This window comes from Phalacrocorax aristotelis, chromosome 4 (assembly GCF_949628215.1).
Source record: "Phalacrocorax aristotelis chromosome 4, bGulAri2.1, whole genome shotgun sequence".
NCBI classification, from domain to species: Eukaryota; Metazoa; Chordata; class Aves; order Suliformes; family Phalacrocoracidae; genus Phalacrocorax; species Phalacrocorax aristotelis.
In genome coordinates this window covers 58,125,620-58,147,349 of record NC_134279.1, presented here as the reverse complement: position 1 = coordinate 58,147,349, position 21,730 = coordinate 58,125,620, and the positions used below count along the sequence as shown (strand labels likewise).

At 41.1% G+C, this 21,730-nt stretch overlaps 1 protein-coding gene across 3 annotated transcripts in view; it reads left to right on the top strand.

Annotated features, from left to right (window-relative positions):
- The window catches only part of N4BP2 (NEDD4 binding protein 2), a 39,759-nt gene extending 29,969 nt beyond the window's left edge, over positions 1-9,790 (top strand). For all 3 annotated transcript variants that reach the window (XM_075091637.1, XM_075091636.1, XM_075091638.1), the window contains 6 exons: positions 912-1,030; positions 2,398-2,536; positions 2,640-2,825; positions 5,075-5,243; positions 7,069-7,192; positions 8,027-9,790. In XM_075091637.1, the coding sequence (XP_074947738.1) occupies positions 912-1,030; positions 2,398-2,536; positions 2,640-2,825; positions 5,075-5,243; positions 7,069-7,192; positions 8,027-8,072 (783 nt within the window). In that variant the 3' untranslated portion in view covers positions 8,073-9,790. The remainder of the gene's footprint in view (positions 1-911; positions 1,031-2,397; positions 2,537-2,639; positions 2,826-5,074; positions 5,244-7,068; positions 7,193-8,026) is intronic.
- The last annotated feature ends 11,940 nt before the right edge of the window (positions 9,791-21,730 follow it).

Genomic DNA, 21,730 nt, shown 5'->3' with positions numbered 1-21,730 from the left:
ACAGATGAGACATTAAAAGAGGTACTTGAGGTTAATCTCACAGGTTTCTGTATCCACTTGTCAGAAAAGAGTGATTTAAGAAAATATTGTTATTAATACTCTATCTTCCACACAGTTCCCATACCCTGTCTGGTTGGCATCTACATAATACTGCCCTCTACTGCCTGGCAGTTGTTCAGAACAGGCATTTTTATTTATAATTTTTTTGATAAGTAGCTGTCCTAAAAAAAACCTTGCTTTCTACTGGCGTAGAAAGTTGGATGGATTAGTCTGTACTGTGAAAGAATGGCTTGTGGATTCTTTCTTTGAACTGCATGTATGTGGCTTACTGATAATAACAACTGTAATGTCCGCAGCTTTATTTTCAGTTTGGATTCATGGAGCTTGGCTTTGTTCTGACCACTTTTTTTTTTTTTTAATCTGAATATTAGAATCATCAGTCCAATTTCTTCTGGTCTATAATTATGGTTTTTTCTCAGCATGACAGCACAAATATGAATATTTATTACAGTAAAGCTTCAGATAAACTGAAACCAAATTTTATGCTGTCTAATAGTAAAAAGTTGTTTCAACCCAGGCCCTTAATATAGAGTAGAGAGGTGGCCTTTGCACAAGCTTAGCATTGGACTAGATAGACCAGCAGGGAATGCATTCCAAAGCTGAGCCACTTCAAATGTCTGCAGAGTACTGCAGTGGTGTGTGATACAACTCACCTGTCACTACTTTATTCTCATCAAATCGGTATGGCAGGCTGAATTTGGCATGTTGTCATTGCTGTGGGTGCATACCTGCTGAGTAGATTTTTTTTAAAAAAATCTTAACAAATAACAGTAAAGTTAGATTGGCTCTGCTGTTACTATATTTTGTTCTAATCAAGAACTTGTAATATTTTTCCTTTGTCTTCTGGGTAGAATCGTGTTCCTTCTATGGCTAGAAAAGACTGTGCCGCTAAACTAAAGGAGAAGCAACTTTTTGAGATGTTTCCAACTATTAATCAAAATTTCTTAATGGATATCTTCAAGGACAACAAGTAAGAAATCTTTAAAGCTCATTTTAAAAATGGAAGTCGGTAACACTCTATAGTGCGCAGTTACTGTCCTAAATATTAGTTAAGATACTGCTAAAGAATGGCTTTTTCAGAACTAGTGCACTTTTTGTAGATCTAAATATAGGCAAAACTAGCTGGTCTTAAAAGCAAAAAGGGCACTAAAACTCTATGTGTACGCTTGTTTGGTTTTTGTGGGAGCGGGCAGTTTCTCTCACTGGGAAAAGAATGTCTGTGGCTGTTGACCTCTGACTGACTGTCAGTGGAACTGTGCATTTGCTCTAGAGCTGAGGTTTAAACCAAATGGGAGAAATTAGTGGAGGAGGAAACAGTGGGTTCACAGAAAATGGCATCCATCCAGGAGGAAAACTGCCATCACCTGATGTTAGCTCTGAGCACCTTCCTAGTTACTACAGCAGCTGTGAAGAAATCAGCCATCTCTCTATCTCTTCCTACTGACATTCTCTTTCTCTTTTCTGCATTATATTTCTGGGGTATGTGGCTACCTTCTTAAATCCAAGTTCCTGGGAACTGAACTTTTTTCAAAAGAAGCTTCTTTTTTTATTCCTTAGCCAATTGAATATCTGTCTGTACATATGAGTTTGCATGCCTACTTGACAGTCTTTCTGCTTGTCCAGGTTGTTATTCAGACCTTTCCTTGTGGGATGTTTAAAATACATCCTTCATTCATCTCTACTACAGCTTAAGCATTTCACAATCTCTTGTTCTTCACATTCTAAAAATCTCTTCCTAGTGTTGCCTTTCCCAAAATCCATCTTTACTTTTGATGAGTCTTCCTCTTTGCCTGCTTACTGAACAGCAAGAAGAATAAAGAAGAAAGAGGGCTTATTAGAAATCTGATGGCAACTGATGTTCTATTCTTATTTCTTTAAATTTAATAACGAAGCTTGACTGGAAATACAAGATTTTTCCTGCATAATGGTTTCAGAAAACTGAGCTAGTTTTAAACTACTTTGTGCTATCTAACCCTGGCGAGAGAAATTTTAAGATGAAGTAACTCACCCAGACCAAAAAGCAGTGTTTACTTCTAAACTAATGTCTGTTTGATTAAGGTAGGGTGCAATTTATTTTAGTATTTCATTGTCCTTTTAATATTCAAGTGCCCCTCAATTACATTTCAATCAGCCAAGACTGCCTGTGTGTTGATGCCAGTAATGCAGTACAGTGAGTCGGCAAGGCTTTTTGTAATAAGATGGACAATTCCATTTCAGTGCTTTATTTCCATTGTCATCTATTTCTGTAACTGTATCAAGGTTTGTAATATGCATTTTAATAAATGTAGCAGCTATTAATGTATTTGTTAAGTCACAGATTTTACTTATCCTTTACAGCTACTCTTTAGAACAAACTGAACAGTTTCTGAACTGTGTTCTGGAGGCAGATCCTGTGAAAACAGTTATAGCTCAAGAAAGTGTTCAGCAAAATGAAATTGTTTCTTCCTACAGTGCTGCAAAGAACCGGGAGAAGAAGGTATTTTTTTTTTTTTAAATAGTAGTTACAAATATATCCAAACCTATGTTAATAAAAACACTCTACAGTGCTTACTTAGCTTCAATGTTGCAAATTCCTACAGGCAAAAAAAAGTAAGGAAGAGGATGATCCTTTGAGTGAAATATTTCAAGAATTTGAGTATCCACAATATGCTGATTTAAGAGCAGAAGCTTTTTGCCACCAGCAAAAGAGACAAGAATGTTTGAAAAAGGCTGGGGAGGCCTATCGCATGGGTATGAAGTCTGTGGCAGCATTTTATGCACATCAGGTAAATGTAAATATTGTGCTTTTTGCCTGAATTTAGAGAGGTACTTAAATACTGAATTGGAAGTGACAAGAAAAACATTGTGCCTACTAGAGTTGATCAATTTGCTCAATTACTGTTCCCTGTGTAAGTGTTATATTGAGATTCACCTTACATGTAAACTCCATTTTACTGGTAATGATACTGATACAGGAAGCTAATGTAACGACATTTAGTGTAAGACCTCATGAAAGATGATATTCAGTGCTTAGTTACACATGCTCGTTTTCTCATAGATCTCACTCTCGCATCCACATACTTGTAAACACCAAGATTTATGTCCTTGTGGTCTGGCCAGGTTCACTCATGTGTGACACGGACTGCAACAAATATCAGTTTTCTAATTCTCCGTATGTGCTTTGGGTTAATTTTAATGGGTGATGAACTGTTTTTAGATACATCTTGTACTACTTTAGGAGTCAGACAGGTATTAAGATACCATCTTTTGTCTCAGAATCTTGCTTGCTTCATCCTCCATAAATCTTGGGCAAGATTGCTGCCTGCTGGCTTTACTTCCTCATTCTGACTATCTTTATGGCTACAGTCTCAGACTGGGATAAACATGGTGTGGTATGCCATGCTTTTTGCCATCCATCTAGTTTTGGAGTTTAGATCTGCTGATCAGTCTTTTGTGCTCTGGCCTTGGAGCACAGGCTCTCTGGTCTTGATTCAAGCACATTTCTCAGTATGTACCAGTTTGATTACCGTTGATCATTGCTGTTGATCGTATTCTTGACTGTAAGTATTAGCTGTTCTTGTAACCGTTCCTGAACATTGGTTTCTCAGTGCCTTCTCATGAGACCCTTCCATTCACACTTCATTCAGACCACTTTTAAAAATTTTGTTACAAATGTCTTCAGAGGCTGTAGCTTTACCCTGATTTAATAGCATATAAAAATTCAGTAAGAATTCACATTATAGAAGCATTTAATTCTAAACTATGAATTGCATTATGACAGAACAAAAATGTAATGATTAATCACTTGCATTAAAGCTTTTTTAAAGATAATAAGCAAATTCAATTGGTATAGCATGTCACCCTAAATGTTTAGATTGTTATTATGCGTGCCAGAAATACTGATTATCAGTCTTTATAATGAACTCTTTAGGTTCATTCTTTATATATTCCTGAAGTTCGGAGAGATTCTGAATGAAGGTCTGCATGGTTTTAAATACAAATGTGATTTCCTGTCTTCTGTTCTTAGCCATAGCGACAAGTACAAGCTGGAAATTTATTATATATTCTTTTGGGTAATAAAAAGGCAAACTAAGCTACCTTTATTAATGAAAAAGTACTTTATGCTTGGTGGCCTTAGCCTGTCTTGGGAATCCTCTGCAAATGAGAGTTACAGGTCTGGTGTCTTTGGTCTGACACTAATACATTTCAGATGATCCATTTTAAGAAAGTGTAAGACAGACTGTCACTTTTGTTCTCTTGAGCCCTTGTCAGTCACATACCTGGAGTTAAGTCTTTCATTCCTTTTCAGACTGTGCCTACAGATTTTCGAAGACACAATTTTTTGCTTCAGTTTCTCAGATACTATCACTGTAGGGTTCATGGGAAATAGTTGGTACTTGATCACTGTGTAACATGAATAACCCTGTACTGCTCCTTGCCCCTAATTCCAATAGGGACTGTATTGACCTTGTCAGTCATAAAAGATCTGTCAAAAATAGTAGGAGAGATGATGGGCAACTACTTGGGGGGGGAGGGGGGAATTGTTTAGTTTGTCTGATTTTTAGGGATTACATTCAGAAGAATTAACCTCAACTGTAACACTCAGCAGGTTTTTTTCCTGAGCTGTTGGGCAGTTTCTCTGACATTGTTTCATTAAATTTTTAGCAGAATACTTTCAGAAAGTAAAATTCTATTGTTAGGATAATAAATCTGAAAATCAGCATGGAGTGTAACTTTTTAGCTTATGCAAAGACCTTACGGTTTTGTGCCTTTTCTGGCTGCTTTCCTTTCTTGTAAAGCTTTTGTTGTAATTTCTTCTTGGTACCAGCAGTTTCTTAAGGACAGATTTCATGAAATCTCCTTGTGAGTAGGTCTCACTGAGCCTCTTCCAGAACTTCTGTTGAGATTATAAATTTTACTGCTTCAAACTGTGAGCTAAAAGCACCATGCCAGTACTGTCATTTTGAACCCAGCAACCAGTGTGGAGCTTAGATGATGTCTCGGCATGTAATAGTTACTGTGTTTATGAATAAAGGGTCGCCTTCATGAGCAGAAGATGAAAGAAGCCAACCATGCTGCTGCTGTGCAAATCTTTGAGAGAGTAAATACTTCCTTGCTGCCTATGAATGTGTTGGATCTACATGGTCTCCATGTGGATGAAGCTGTGAATCAGTTGTCAAGAGTGCTACAGGAAAAATGTGAAGGTAAGAATAAGCTAATAATTCCTGCCCCTAAAAGTTATTCTCCTCATTTTCCACTAAGAAATCACGATACATGGCAATATCAGAGGGAATGAGTGTAATTACCTATGAAAACAGCTGGCTTTTGTGTTATTGTATTTTCAGAGTTCCCCCATGGAATTGGGGGATGGCAATGATTCATTTTGTGCTGTCTTGCTTGCCCCAACGCCCCTCACCCTCCCAAGCCCCGTGCTTCATTGTAAATCTTATTTTTCCTTCTGTTTTATCTTTTTTTTATTGAAGACTTGATCTAGCCTTCCTGGCGTTTTTAACAGAGCTAGTAATGCTAACATTTGTGTCATCTTTGCATTGCTTTGTCAGAACTATGTTGCTTTTGTAATCTTTAAAGAAAAATCATTATGTTGGAATTCTAACAACAATGATTATATTGTTTTCAACTTTAACAATAAAAGTGTGTGATTTGAGTTCTCTTTCAGTAACTTCCGTATTGATTTGTCAGCAGGATCTCTTGAGATCAGAATACTGTTGCTTCCATAAATGTAATTTTGTGCAGTTTTGCTTGAGAGCTTGTTTTTTTTCCCAGTGGTGTGTTCAAGTACTTCACGAGTGTTCTTGCTGTAAAAACATATATTTTCTGCGTTATTATTTTACTCTATAAATTTAAGCACACTGGGAATGCTTTTATAAGAAATACTTCTTACGCAAGGTACCACTGCACAAACATAATTTTTTGAAACAGCTACTCCATGCAGTAGAAACAAGTGTTCAGTGAGGCCTTGTGTGTTGAAAGAAAAGGATTATCTGTCAGAGATAAGTAAATTGCATTATCTTGTGCTATTCCTAAAATGACATTTGTATACTTCGAGCTGTAACCTAATGCTTTTTAGAGCTAAATTTCCTGAGTTGCACTTACATCAGGGGTCCTAGAATGATGGTAGGGGCTCTCTGTTCAGTCCATTCACCTAAACCTAGAAAAAAGTTCATTTCAGCATCCATACATAGGAAAGGGATCAATACCAGGCACGTAGCGCCAGCAGAATTAACACTAAACTAATATAAAACGCAAATAAACTTAAGCAACAGAGAGAGAGGACAGTTGATGAAAAATATCATGTGAACTGGTAATCTCAAACTGGCAGATCTCGGCTTGTGGTGAGAATCCAATTTAATTTATATTTTTTCCTCTTTTTTAATCTATTCATCAATTTAGGTTGCTGTGATCTCTGGGAGAGGAGCAATTTCTTTTGTTATCAGGTCTAGATGCCCTAATAAAGCTCATGTGATGCGTAGATCTGTTGATTCACGTGCTCCAATGTAGCGGAAGTTAGTCCAAATAAGTGTGACTTGAATGTCAAAAACTGTGTGGATTTATATTTTCCTTCTTTTCTTTATCCAGTAAAATATTATTTCTTTATTCATGATAAAATATGAAACAATAGAGAGGCACGTCACTTAAAAATTAATTAAATTACACCCACCGTTTTTAATTTTGCAATTTTAGTTTAGATCACAGGATGTAAATTCCAAGCGAAGATTAGATGATAGAAACAGTAAAGCTACTATGAAATCAGAAGGATTTTGTGACGATCACAACATGCATATTGCAAGCAATCTAGATTTAAAAAGCTTGGCCATATTTTTTCAGATTTTTTTTTTTCAGAAGAGGGGAAAAATGGCTGTGTTTATGTAAAAGATGCATAGCCAGCATAGGAAAGCAAAGTTCTAAACTGCTAGTGAGAGTTTTTAGGAGAATGGATGGAAAGGTTATACTCAACGCCAAGTCTCTGCTGAGGGACAATTTTAACCGTTACAATGCCTGCTGTTACAGAGTACCAGCAGACTGGTGGTAAACCATATCTCTCTGTTATCACGGGAAGAGGAAGCCATAGTCAGGGAGGAGTTGCTCGCATCAGACCAGCAGCTATCAGATACCTCACAAGCCACAACTTCAGGTGAGTTTAGATTTTTGTTACTGATATATTTTTCTTTTCTTAACCCACATTTAACTAACTGAAAATTGAAGTTATTTTTGAATACTGTTAACTACTGAACAGATTAAGGCAGGTCTGCTGTTTCATAAATCCAGTGCAATTGTATGATACAAAACCATTTTATATGGGGCACCTATTCAATGTTAGAACCGTTCCTCTGAGACAGATAAAATGCTATAAATTAAACTTATCTAACATAGTTTAATTACGTATTTCCATTCAAGGTTGCTAGCTTTACTGTGAAAAGTTGTTAATCCTGCTTTTCATTGGTCTCCAATACCTGTTTTAGCTCTCAGCTTCTTATGTGAGACAGCAATTTAGCAAGTCTGCGCTGGCATCAGTGTGTTTGCTGCTTTTTCTTTACAGGATTGTATGAAAGTGACTGTGAAGGTGGAACTCAGAAATAGCAAAGACTTCCCTTCCCATTTCCCTCTTACTTTCTACAGAATTCAAGGGAGAAGATCTGTTTTGAAAGAAGAGGGAGTGAAAGGGGAGCAGGAAAAGAGGAGCAGAATGAATATAAACAGGAATACTGGGCAGCTTCCTTTTTGTTTTGTTTTGTTTTTGTTAAGTCTTCCTCTTAGTTCCTGCTGTTTCCAGCTTTTCACCTCTCCAGACCGTGTAAAATCCTCCTTCACTGTCACATCCAGAAGACATGATGCTGATTTCCTTACTCTCACCTGCACACATACTTGACTGAGAACATTATAGCTTTCTATATGTTTGATGAGGGCTGAAGGAGATGGCATTGCGCATAGCTTTCATGTTGAAGCTTCATCTTTTCTTGTTTCACAGGTTCACAGAAATTAAACCAGGCTGCCTGAAAGTCATGCTGAATTGAACGGTTGTCGAGAAGAGAAATAAACTGAGGTGTCAGATTACAGCTAAAAACTTCTTGAACGACTGCAATAGTATTTTGTAATATGTTTTAAAGGACAATATTTTATTAGAAATGGTCTCAATTTACAGCAAGTGGTTTTGTAAGTATGTTTCCAAGAAAATTTTTGTGTGGAATGGATCCTTTTTTGAACCTGCAAAAAGAAGACACTTAAAGGATTTGAAGTCTCAGAAACGCAGATTAAGAATTCTGCTGAGCAGTATATGATGTTTTAAAGGGAAGTTAAGGTACAATTTTTAAATGTAACTGTCTTCTCAGTATACCCAGTCTGTCTTTTGACCCTCACACATTTTAATTGCTGTGGATTCTGTGCTTTTAAAAATAGTACCTTGTACGAAGTTCTTTTGTCATTCAGAACTTTGTGCTAAACCCATCAGAAGAGCATGAGGGAGGTGGGAACTCAGCAACTACTGATTCTTCAAACTCAGTTACAACTGAGTGCTAAATATTTCCAGGTTTCTTCAAGTCTGATGTAGTCTTTCTAGTCGGTACTTTGTGATGGGTTGACCAGTTCTATTGTTCTTATTCCATTCTAAATTTCACCTGATATTGAAGGAAATTGCATATAAAGGACTGCCCATTAACACCAGCTGCTTATTTGGTAATTTCGCAGACTTACTGTGATCTGTTAAAGGGAAAAATACAACGTTCAGTCCCTACTTACACATAGCTAATACTGTAATTTTTCAGGAAATGCCCTTTTTTCAACATCCACTGGATTAAAAGTGTTTCTTCCTTTATGGCTTTTTAAATGGAGCAAATTGAGTACTGTTTCACTTTATAGGTGTCTAATAGTGGCGTGACTTCATTCTGTGTATATTAAATTTCGTGATTTCCTTGTAGAAAATATGATTGTGAGACATTTTAAATGTATTTCTAACATCAAAGTGAATGCTAATACTACAGTAGTAATTGCCTAACTGGAAAGTCTGGGAGTACAAAAGTGATTCTGTTGTTGTTGGTGTTGCATCAGCATCTAGAAATACCTGTGTAAAAAACCAAAACAACATCAAAAAAAGCCCCAAACAAACCCGCGAAAATCAAATGTAAACATCTGTGCTTTGGGAAGTGTTTCCAGTAAGCAATCAGAATATATTTTCAAATAGAAATCTCTTCTAGAATGTGTTACTACTTTTAATTATATCGTTGTCTCTTGAAAGACATACAAATTTTTACTGTAAAATATTTAATTTTTGTTGTGAGACTTTTTCAGAACAGGTGTGAGTTCTGTATTAGGAATATTATTAATAGGTTAAGGATTAATAGGAGGGTTTTTTATTTTAAACCACTTCTGCAGTAAATTTTATCCAGGAACTACATGCACATAGAATTTGTGTATGAATCCATATGTGTGTGCAAGTTTTGCCATTTGTGTGCACGGGTAGTAATAAGCAGGAACTTCTGTGAGAAAAGCTGTGCACAGAAATAGATTTCAGTTGAAAATGTGTCTGGGTAAGTTGCTGACAAACTGAAAGACGTGATGTTTCCTGAATGTCCATATTTACTGTAATATATACACAGTGAATGCAATGTACAGTAGACTTAAAAATGAGTTTGTCATGCTTCAACAGATACAATAGTCTTTTAATGGTGATTTCAAGTGGAAGAATAGCTTGAATATACTTAAAGGGACTTTTACTGGAATAATAGACTGTCATACTAATTTTTTTTTTTTTTTTTGTGGGTACTTGGTTCCTCTGATTGTGTCCCTTCTCTTTTTCTTTCTCTCCGGGCTGCTCTGGTAATTAGTGAGTGAAACTAAAAGATCTGTGCTCCCCAAACAGCATTAGCAGAGCTGTTTCTGCCACCACACGATGTCATGTGCAGTGAAGCCCATGCTCCATCCTCTGTGACAGTACCTAAAATGGACTGAACAGCAGTTCAGACTATCAGCTGTCCAGGGTTGCAGATTCTAGAATTGCCTTAGCAGAGCTAGGATCTTTCTTTTGGACCAAGGAAATTCCTTCTGCTCCTACGTAGGTTTTCCTTCGTGCTTCTGTTTATAATGAATGGAGGGGCAGCTCTTTAAAGTGTAGTCCCTGTCGGCTGGCCTGGGTGGCTGAGTTGCTCAGCAAAGGTCCCAGTGTACGCTCAGAAGTGTTACGTGTTGAGCTGCTGGTGCCCAAGCCCTACAGCAGTGTTCTTGTAAACAGGGAAGTGCCAACACTTCTAGTTGTTTTGGGAGGGGGCCTGATTCACTCAGCATGTTCACACCATTCCCGACATGGACAAAGACAGCTTAGATTTCAGTTCAAAAAACGAGCAGAAAAAGTTGTTGTCTTGCCCATCTGTTCATCATAATCTAGTTGTTGACAAGTTTACCCTAGAGATGAGAAACATAGCTTTTTTTAACCTTCTTCTGTCCTAGCAAGGGGATGGCGATTACACTTGACTCTCACTTCCCCAGAAAATACTCTTAACCAGTGTGCTCAGGAGGATTCTTGAAGTTGCCGCTTCCTGAGCCTCTTTCAAAATCACCACTGCAAGCTAAAAATGCAAGATCAAGGGGACAAAAGAGATTAAAGAATAAAAAGTGCATAGTCTCTGGAAGAGGGCTAGGACTCTTCAGAAAAGAAGCTGTTCTCATTGAGCTTCAGTGTCCCTCCGTATTACCTTTTTTGTCTCTTAGTCCTGTTTGGATAAATGCATGAAAAATGTTCAGGGCAAAACCTCAGCTCCACCCATTAGTAGGAGAGTTTGTTTTCTCCAGTCTGTCAAAGTCAGCAGAGGAGTAGATAGCTTAAGAGCAATTTGAAGTACTTCTCTCACTCTCCATTGTCCCTTTGGGTACAGGTTGAGGTTCACTAAGGGTACTCCGAATACCACGTCTGGTTATAAGCTGATCATTTGCCTAGTATAAATTGTTTGATTACAGGCTGAACTTTGATGGAGGACAAAGGTTTAAAATTGTAACGTGGGCAGAACCAGTCTTGCCTTTACTGAAGTTGGTGACAAAGCCTGCATCAGCTTCAGGAGCTCGGGGTGAGGTGCTGCACTTCCAACTTTGAGAAGATATGATCGGCTCGGCCTTTCTTCTGTAGGAGCTTAAGCATGTGCTTAGAAGCTGTGCTGAGCTGGACACAGAATGGAGCGGAAGATCAGTGCACAGAGAGAAAGAAAACAGATTTTTATTAGTAAGGCTCTCCATGCCTTCAGCTACTTGCCAAACTGTCCAGAAAAAAACCCCACTGGACTTCTTGTATTTCTTTAACTGTTTTTATAATGTATAGTGCGATGAATTATATAAAATATAATTGTTTCAAAATGGTATTTCAAAGTAGGTTACATTTTAGAACTTCCAGCTTTTCTAATGTCTTTTGCAGTTGCATCAGTGATAATCCTGAAGTATCCTGTAAATTCTCTATGATCTTTTGATTAAAGTAGCACTTAGCAGTATTGCCACCAGCACTCTGAAATAATGTGCAACTGTTAAAGTACCTATTTTGTATACCACTTTTTATTCTATTCTTCAACAGCATGTGGTTGTGATGACTGGTAGTCTTTAATATGTGAATTTTGGTTTCTTTTTTACAAAATATTTGAACATTTATCCCAGTTTTTAATTTAGGAAAATTATCTTTTTTAAATACAAAATTTAATGCTTGTGCTAGCATTGCTGAGTAATCTTACAGTAAAGGAAATAAAAAAGGCCCAGAGGTGCCTGGAGGGAAAGTTGTTCTCCTAAGTAATGTGAGAGTTTAAAAATATATTTTGGTTGATTGTGAAAGTAGTAGGGCAAAAGTGATTTTTTTTTTTTTATTTCAGTTGATTGTGAAAGTAGTAGGGCAAAAGTGATTTTTTTTCTTCCAAAAATATTTGAGGTTACCTTGATAATACTTTAATGACATTGGCTTTAGCTTTTAATAGTATGTGGTACAATTTTATCTAAACTTAATGTTTTTATAGGCCTGTTGAAGGACACCTCAGGCAAAGTTTAACTGGCATTTTTTTTTGTGGCTGTTGGAAACCATTGTGACTTGGGAATGCCCATTTAAACGATGTCCAGGCGCTCTAGACATAACGTAGAACATCTGGATCATCACTGTTGTGAATATGTCCAGTGGTGGGGAAGATCTTCACAAGCTTAGCAGAAACATGTATTCTAGAAGGTTTTACTTGAGGAGGTGAAATGTAACCACTTTGTTATTTAATCTTGCCATAAAATATAGTGGGTAGACAAGAGAATAATTTCCTTGTTGATAATGGCAAAGGATTGCCATAAATGTAATGAGAAATTATACATAGACTTCACATTACTGATGCTTGTGTCTTCAAATGCAATTCACATTTCCAGAATAATATTGCCCTCTTTGCAGAGCTGAGGAGATGAGAGTATGAACACTGTAACAAAGAGGAGTTTGTTGACTTTCAACTGTTCCCAAGTTTCATGTTCTTGGGGGGGGGGGGGGACGGGACACGGGACACGGACACAACGGACACAACCCAAATGAAAAACCACCCCCCACAAGATCCAGCCAAAGCGCAACTGTTCATGCTTTCACCTAAATAAAATGTGCAGAGGATGAAATGATTTATATGTGCATATGCATGTGAAAAGACCGAGTATTGCAGCTACCAGTTGTAAAAGCTGTTAGGACCAGTACGTTGGAAGAAATGTCTATTTTTAAATTAAAATAAAAATGATTTTTTATTTGTATAAAGTTGTAATTTTGTTGTTAACTATAACGTTCATTTTTTACTGAAATAAAATTTTGTAATTTGCATTTAGAATTTCTAATGTGAAAAAGAATTTTCAAAATCTAGTTTAATAAAGGATTTTTGCCACAAGTATAGCCTTCTGTCTTTCCTTGGAAGACTATATTTCAGCTTATATCAAATTTTGTCAAATAGTAGTCTTGGAGTCCTGCATGAAAGCCACTTGCCTTGACTTCAGGATACCATCTGTAGGGAGATGAAGCAACCATCTGCAGGCGTAAAAAGGAACAGATTTGTGGCCTGATTTTAAGTGTTGCAAGGGGGAGCTGAATGCTCACATTACTGAAAATGAGGGTCATAGTTTTCGATTTTTTTTTTTTTTTTTTTTTTTAGCCTGAGGTAGCTGAAGAGGTGCTGTTCAGGCCTAGCTTATTTTGTGGGAGAGTGAGGGCAGTGGTGTATGTCAAGCGGTGGGGCAGGTATGACCACTTTAAAGATGAGAGTTTGGGGGAGGGAAGTGTTCTGGATAGACCTCATTTAGCAAGACTCCTTAGGTCAACGTCAGTGACAGATCAGATCCTGCAGAAGCGCAATCGATATATCATTGTGGATTCAGATCTAGTAAGCCTGGCTCTTCCCAAGCCTGCTCTGTGCATATATTCCTGTGTCGTGTTCTTGGAAGTGTGGAGAGACACCTGGGAGCAAAATGCTGCCTAGAGTCCAGCCTATTTTATTAGCTCAGGTTGAGGACAACTGGCTTTGACTTAACTCCTGGAGAGTCATTCCAATGACTTAACTGCCTTGTAGCTTAGACTGCGGAAACAAGCCAGGTTTGTGCATTTGTACAGCAGAGCCCAAACTAACAAGCTGTTCAAGAGAGCAGGGAAAACAGGTTTGGGAACACTTTCATGTTTCATGCTTGGTAGATGCTGGCATAGATCTGACATGGCTGATTCTGAGCCACAGCTACTAGACCACAGAACTGGTTGGTTGTGTGCTTCATAGAGGACTCCCTGCTCTGGCACTGTGGCTCAAGGTCCAGCTTAGGGATAAGTGTCTCAAGTTGTTTTAAAGTGGAGGTACTGCTACTAGGCTTGCCTCTTTGGGGGTGGGACAGCAGTTCAGTGTGGACACACAGTTTGACTCCTCCTCTTGCTAAAACTGTCCATCCTGATTCACCAGCTTCTGTTTCAGTTCATGCCCTTATTTCCTCTGCGTGCTGGGCTAGCTCTGAGTTCCTCTTTGCTTGCAGGTGGGAGTTTTATCCTCGACAGCACTCTGGGGGTTTCCGAGAGTCTTTGTCCCTATTTAAATATGAGAAGTGGAATATTTTAGTCTGTCCTTACTTACGGAAATTATTTGAACTTTAAGACTGAAAATTGAAGTGTGGTAAAATAGAAATATTGCTTGAGGCAAACAGAAAAATTTCAGCTCAAATCATTAAAGTATAATTAAAGGTTTTGTCTGCTGGTGGAATGCATCGGGTAGCTCGACAATAGGTGGTGCCCTTGCCAATGGCATAGAGCGATGGTGGCAGCAGCTTTTTCTGTGCCCTTACCAAAGCTGCTGTTTCTCCATCTGACGTGCACTAAAGGATGTTATTACACATCACGTGCTGTTTGTTTCTTCCTCAGAGGGAGAATACTGTATTCGGAGTATTGTTTCGGTGACTTTTTTTCTTTCTTCTTTACAGATGGGTGGGGCAGAAGTTGTTTTCAAAATATACTTGCTGCTCTATGTTGAAGATGGGCAAGACAAGTTCCTTTTGAACTCGGGTTTGAAGATGACAAGGTTGGGGCTGCTTCTTTAGCTACCCTGGGTTGTTTTTTATAGGTTAGTTGTCTGGATGCTTGGACAGATCAGTCTGTTCAGAGACTGACGCAAAGACTTTGTGCTGTTTGGTGAAGTCTGGTACCACTGTGGCTGTTGCTGGTGGCACAGAGTCTTCTGGAAAACCCTCGTGGGGAAGGACCCTCTCGATGTTTGACTTTCTGTATCATGGGGCCTGGCTGGGTTAGCAATGGCTTCTCATTAGTTGCCATCATTCATTGTGTGGCATAGGTCAGGAGATAAAGTTCCTTTTTTCCTACAGGCTGAGTGGTTTCTACATGACATGGCACTGGGAGGTGCTGTCTTTTGAGGATTAGTTCAGAGAGCGTTTCCCAAAAACAGGGCTTGTGTTCATCCATAATGACAGGAGCTTTGGCTTTCCAGGAGTGTGGCATTTAGCAGCTGTCTCTTGGTAAGGAAGGGCCTTCCTTACCAGACTCATGGTGACCCTTTTCCCTCTCCACACTTCTGCCAGATCTAGGAGTCTTTACCACCCCATGGGCTGGCCTGCCCTGTGTCCTTGGGTGCTGGAGAGCCCTTGAGACGCTGAATCAGGCCTGCAGTCTTTCTCTCCCACACCTCAATGGAAAATACATCAGGGAGATGGCGAGCAAAACTACAGCTCACCCAGATACCCTGTAAGCTCTAAGACTCTTTCGGGGAAGATGTGTGGAGGCATGTGGATGGGCCATGTTACCAGGTGCAGGCAGAGGCCCTGAAAGAGCTGTGGAAAAGGTTGGCTACTGGATGCAGAGGTCAACCAGTACCAAGAGACTGCTGTGATGAAGAAGAAAGGCCTGTTGTAGCATGAGGGGCTTCATGCGGGAGGATGGATGGTGGCATGGAGTAAGGGTACGCCAGTGAATTGAGAACATGGCAAATACTAGAAGGGATCTGCAAAAGCTGATAGGGAAAGGTGTCATGCAGCAGATAGGCAGTGCAGAGGTGGCCAGGAGCCCCTGAGGTGCTGCAGGACTGTGTAGTAGAGTACCATGCATGAATGGGGCACTACTGCTCGGCAGCCCATTTCCCTCAGCTCCAGCAAAGCAGCGCTGGTGTATCCAAACCAGCATTTCAAAGCAGATAGTTGCTGGGATACACCGTTCAGAGGTCTTGGTGAATTTTATGTAATAGATAGGGCGCAACATCCTGTGAACAACTTGTTTTGTACTGTGTTCAGGTTTTGGGTTTTCTTTTAGTGTTATTTATGTAGCTTTCATTTTTTAGATGCTACGGATCTTTGCCTTGACTGAGACAAAAACTGTGTTGCAGACTTTGGGGTCGGGATGGGGAGGACTTGCAGCTTTGGTAGCTTTTTGGTGAACAGAGGGATTTTGGCATCCATTCCATGATGGAGATTTAGGCAATCCCTGCCTCTCCAGGGTTTGAGAAAGGCAGCCATGTATCCCCAGTGCCACCAGAGGTCCCCATGGCCTGAGACCCTGGGGCTGTCGTGTTATGTGATCTTTAACTCACACTGTGAAAACAGAAAGGAGGACTACAGGATAAAAGCCACCATCTTGCTTTCCTCCCTGTTGTCCTAAGCTGTGTTGTGTCCTTTATCATGATGTTGGGTCTAAAACTAGATTTGTGTACTCCTTGTAAGTAGGGAATGCTTTTTCATATGGCTCAGGAGACATCTTACATGACTTACGGAGTGCTACAATAATAGTAAAAATATTAAATGCTGATGCATTTCCTCAGTGTGATCAGGATGTGATATCTGCAACTTTCTTTGAGCAGTAGGACATCTGAGTGTGGTAGTGCTGCTATGATGATTGCTTTTTCCAAGATTGTAATCTTGGTAACCAACTATATGGGCCGTTATTATTTTTGTGTTATCCTGAGAAACAGGACCCTCCTCCATGGATGGTCATACACACTAGACAGGAGAGAAAGTAATGGAAATCCTCTGCCTGCACCATGAATTCAATCAATTTGGTCTTTAAATGGAGGAATCCTAGTCCTGTCAGGTCGGACGGTGGGAGCTCTGCATAATGGTGTTTGCTTTATGTCGGCTAACTCACAAAGCATTGCCTCAGATTCCCACCTGTAAGTCAGGGTAACAGTAGTCCTCACCTGTTTGTCCTTCTTGCCTTTCCAGATTATCTCCATTTACTGTCTGTGCAGTGCCATATAGGCAAACCATGGGTGACTGGAGCTTCAGCTTTTTGGTGTTTATCAAGATAGCCATGCAGAGTGGCTGCAGAGAGAACAGAATGCCCTTGGAGGGATGATGCACCCTGGCTGGCAGGGGGGCTTCCCCCAGAGAGTGCTTTGGGAGCAGATCAGGGAACCTATATCAGGCTCCTGGTCTGAGCCTTCCCCTGGGGAAACATCTCCAGGTTCATAGACTAGAAAGGAGAAACTGGCTGGTGAAGTGGTCAGCCTGAGACTGCACAGTATGACTATCCCCATCTCCTTCTTCAAAGCAGGAGAAAGTGGGAAATGCACATTCAAAATGAAAACAGCTGCTGCCATCACCTTGCTGATTGTCCCAAGGGGAACTCCTATGTCTTCTGCCTTTGCTGGGGCAAGAGGCCTCATTTGTGCTGGCTTCTCTTTTCCTGACAAAGTACAGATTGCAGAAATAATGAGGCAGGGCAGTGCTGTGGGGTGGGGAGGTACACAAGTGGAGGAGCTGCTGGGGAGAAGGGAGAGAGGAGCATCTGGTCCCTCTCGGTGCGGGTGGGTGGCCGGTGGAGCCGTGTGCTTGGTGTTAACGTTGCTGGCTGCTGGTGGCTCCCAGGGCCCAGGAGCCAGGCTGCCCTCGGCTGTGGTTTCCTGGGGTGCGGTGCTGCCACCGCTGCACTCGGGGGGGCGGCTGGGGAGGCAGGGAAGGGGGTGAGCCCTGGGGCAGGCAGGCGGCAGGGCCTGGGCTAGGGCCACCTCACAGCAGGGCTGGTGAGAAGAGCTTCTTCCTCTGACACCTCCCTGCTGTGACAGGGCTTGGCTCTTCTCCCTCCTAGGCAGAATGAAAGGAGGAACCAGCGTTTCCTCAGCGCTGCTGGCCTCCGTCAGCATTTTCTCCCCCAGCAGCAGTGCTGGGGAACACCTCAGCTGCTCTGACCCTTAGGCAAGCCCTGGGGGTGAGTGCAGGAAGCTAACCTGGCCCTGAAGCCATCTAGTAGCCTCAGGTTGGGTGTGATTTCACAGAGAAAACCACTGGAGCGTCCTCCATGGTTTTAGCAAAGCCACTGGGATTATTTTTGCATTAAATCCCGATGGGGAAAGGACGTATGAAAGTCCCTGGGGAGAGAGAAAACTGCACAAGTCAAGACAATTTACAGAAACAGGTGTGGGCTTGCACGCTATGTGCGTGAAAGCATCAGAGCCCGGGGCTGCTGAGTGGGTCCTGCTGTCTTGCTGGCCCCTGCCTGGGCTCTCCTCTGCCTCCCCTGCAGCCCTGGACACTGCCTCCTGCCTGGCCGCTTTTGCCCTCTCCCTGCCAGCTCCGGGGCTGCGCAGCCACTCTGTGCTCCTCAGGGCTGCAAATATCTCCTACGAGCTCCAGAAAAAAAAACACAAAAAACCAACAGCAGGCAAACGTGGAAGAAATCTTGTTCCCTGAATAGGGCAGATGGGTATTTTGGGATTTAATGCCTGATTTGGGGGGAGAAGGTTGAATTTATTCTCAGTGGTGTGACTGCTTATATTCTCAGAACAAGAGACAGGGGGGTTAAGTAACCCTCAGAGTGGTTCCTAAACATGCTTGCTTTTCAAGAAAGGAGAAGTAGGTTTTCATATTGCCCTGGAGGAAAGCACTTCCCATAGCTTGTCCTGACCACCTATTCTGCACTGGCGTCATGGGAGGAATTGTGCTAGGAAGTTAGCACACTGGTTTCTGCTTATCAGATACCAAGAAAAAAAAGTGTGTAAACGTTAGTTTTGTCACACAGCATAAGGTGATCTCAAGAGGAACATTCCAGAGAAATAGGTAATCAGTAACCTGTACACTGGGGGAAAAGATGTAAAAGTAGTAAAGAGTAGTTCTGTAGTTAAGACTGCAGAAGGCTGTGGTCTCAGAAAGCAGAGAAATCTCTGCCTGCCTTGGCTGCACAAGCATACGCGTTTAATATATAGAATAGAGCTATATCAGTCTTGAAAAGAGGCTGGATAAATAAAAGTGCCCACACCCAAGTGCTAGCACCAACCCCAAGTTTGATCATTGTTTGCACAACTCAAAGTTCTCTATTTTGGACTTGAGAGGTCTGTGCTGCTCAGGCATGCCTGTGTCCAAGTGGCTCAGTGCCTTGCGCTCATCTCAGCACTGTTTGCACCCAGAAACTGGGTGGCCTATGGCCAAATCTGCTGGACCAGTGGTAGCTAGAGGGCTGCTCTGCAGACACCTGAAGCATAGGACAAGCCTGTCACTGAAGGCAGCTCCATTTCCATGTTACAGGGGGACAGATCTGCTTTTGCAAATGGAGGCACTCCTTAGCCATCTCTACCCGCTAGGTATGCTGGTGGTACCTGTGCTGTGGCTGCCCCACGCTGCTCGTCTGCCTCCTGACAGCCCTCGCATGGGCCTGCCAGGTACAGGATGGCACCAGCAGAGGAGGTGGCCGGAGGTGGTACCTAGCTGGTGTGGAGTCATGCCCGCAACCGTGAGGGCCTCAGCTGTGGCCCTGGGTCCCCGCAGACAGCGCACTGCCTCTCTCTGTGCACCAGAGCTGTGTCGGCTGCTTTGGCATGCCGCAGGGAAGAGACAGTGCCTCGGGAAGGGGCTCAAGGGTTGAGGGCTGGACTTGCTCTGTAACTCAGGAGTGAGGCTGGTGGGCATTTCAGGCATGGTCCTGCATTTAGGTTTCTCTGTCAGGCACACTCCAACCTCAGTCTGCTGGAGGGCTTTGGCTCAGCCTCTGAAGGCCTCTGGTCCTCCACACACTGTGTGTCAGGAACACACCTCACACTAAGTTTTGGATTCTGTTTTATCACCACATGCTTCAGTTTGTGCCACTGCAATACCAAAACTGAGGGTGTCTAACCACTGTGTTAGCTTGCTGAGGAACCAGAGCCTAAATTCATCAAGGCAAAGTGATTAATAGTACGAGATTTTTTACCAAAATCCATGTAGGAAGTGCTTGTGAAACTGCGTTTTCACTTCCCCTTTCAGATTTAGTTTTCTGACAATGAGTAATGCTGCAGAAGTTGCTGTGCCTGGTCTACTTTAGAGACTTCGGTAATGCTCTCTGTCCTGCTGTGAGGAAGACGCCCTTTCTCTGAGGTGCCTGTTCCTGGGAAGGGAGTGCTTTCACCCTCAGGTTGAAATGGGTCTGGGCAACCTGCCTGATTTCCCCTGTACTGCCCAGGAACCCAAGGGAAAGCAAATAGCCACATCCCAGTTTTCCCAATGCACAACTGGCATCTTGACCGCATACATTTTTCCTGCCTCCCTTTGAAAATGTTAACAACAAAAAAAAAGAAGGCTCTTTTTTAACTAAAAAAGCACGCTTCTTGTGTGCTGTTTATATCTCTGGTACAGTGCCTAGACATAAGCAACACTTAGCTTTATTTTGTATAATATAATGATCATCTAGGGCAGAAGAAAGGCTGGTAGGGCTAAATACAATGTCAAGAGTGTCATGGTTTAATTCCTGAGCATTGCACATACTATACTATTTGAAGAAGACCAAAATCAGAGCTGAGTGAATCTGAGAACCAAAAGGAAATCAGGCAGGTGGGACAGGAATAGCTTCTTTCCTTGATCTCAAACCCCTTCCTAACATCAGCAGCTTGCTGGTTTCTCCAAGTGAGACAGAAATCAAAGGATTAAAAGACAAATGTGACCCTTCATTGTAAACTGGCCCATGTCTTTACATGACAAAATCCTGGATGATGTTGTTTTACATAATTGGTCATGAACCCTTAGTTACTTGAGTTTTAAGACTATTTTTTGCTGTCAACTTACTTTTCAATGCAAAGATAATTTGCAACCCTCCACTCCTAGCCATAAATATTTTCCACAACAAAATGTTTGTTTCTGAAAGTCCCAGATAATGACTCATACTGAGTTTAAAAAAAAGGAGAAGCAATGTATTTTTGAATGTATTAACAATATTCTCTCACAGCCAGATGTTCCCCTTCATTACACAGCATGAAAAGGTGAAAAGGTGCAGAAAAACTGTAGTAAGAAATTAAAAAAAGAAAAAAAGCAAGGATCAAGAGAAACATGTCAGGCTGCAATATCTCACCTAACTTTGGAATTGCCTATGTGTTGCGCAGAGGGTGTGGAGCTGAGGGTCTCTTTGTGGAGTTCCAGGTTACTAGGAAGTGAAGTCATGGAGTAAGTGCACGAAGCGTGTACATGCCTAAGAAAGGTCTCCAATTTTTTATTCAGAAACCCCCTGAAGAATGGAAGAAGCAAAAATAAATCTAAGATTCAACTATTTTTAGCAAGATATTGGGTCAAGACGCGCCAGAAAGCGCAGTGGAGGGAAATGGGTGGAAATCAGCGCACGTTAGAACACGTTTCTTATTCTACACTCTTGGCTTTTCTCTGAGATCACTCAATTAAAAAATTGTTTGTGAAGTATTTTACAGACGGATGCGCTCTTTATCCGAAATGCAAACTGCTTAGCCAGATGGCCTCACATCTGGATTAGTCTGCAGCTCAAAACAGAAAAGCGTAGTTGCATTTTTAAGCAGCTGCTATCTGTAGCAGACCTAAAATGGGTGATGATTGCCGAAGACTTTTATATCAATATAATTTGTGAATGGTATTTATTTCTCTACTTCTGACAAGCCGCAGCATTCTGGTGGAAACATTTCAGAATGTTTGGGTGTCTGATTTTCTTTATCATGATCGCAATGGAAACTTATTGCTTGATTGCATGCACTGGTATTGGGAAACCCAAACCCGGTTAAAAAGAGGTGTTTAATGTGAAAATTAAGCAACACAAGTTCTCACATAAACTGATAATGTACTGAAGCCCGTTATCTAAACTCTTGTCTCAACCTAAAAGGAAGATTGAAGCTTTTAAAAAGATAGTATTCAAAAAAATGCCTTCTGTGCGCCATCCTTCCTCACCTTCATCCCTGTTGATAATTAACTGAATTAATTTCATTTCATAGGGAAAGAAAGAAATTGATTCCCCAGCCTAACTGTGCAACAC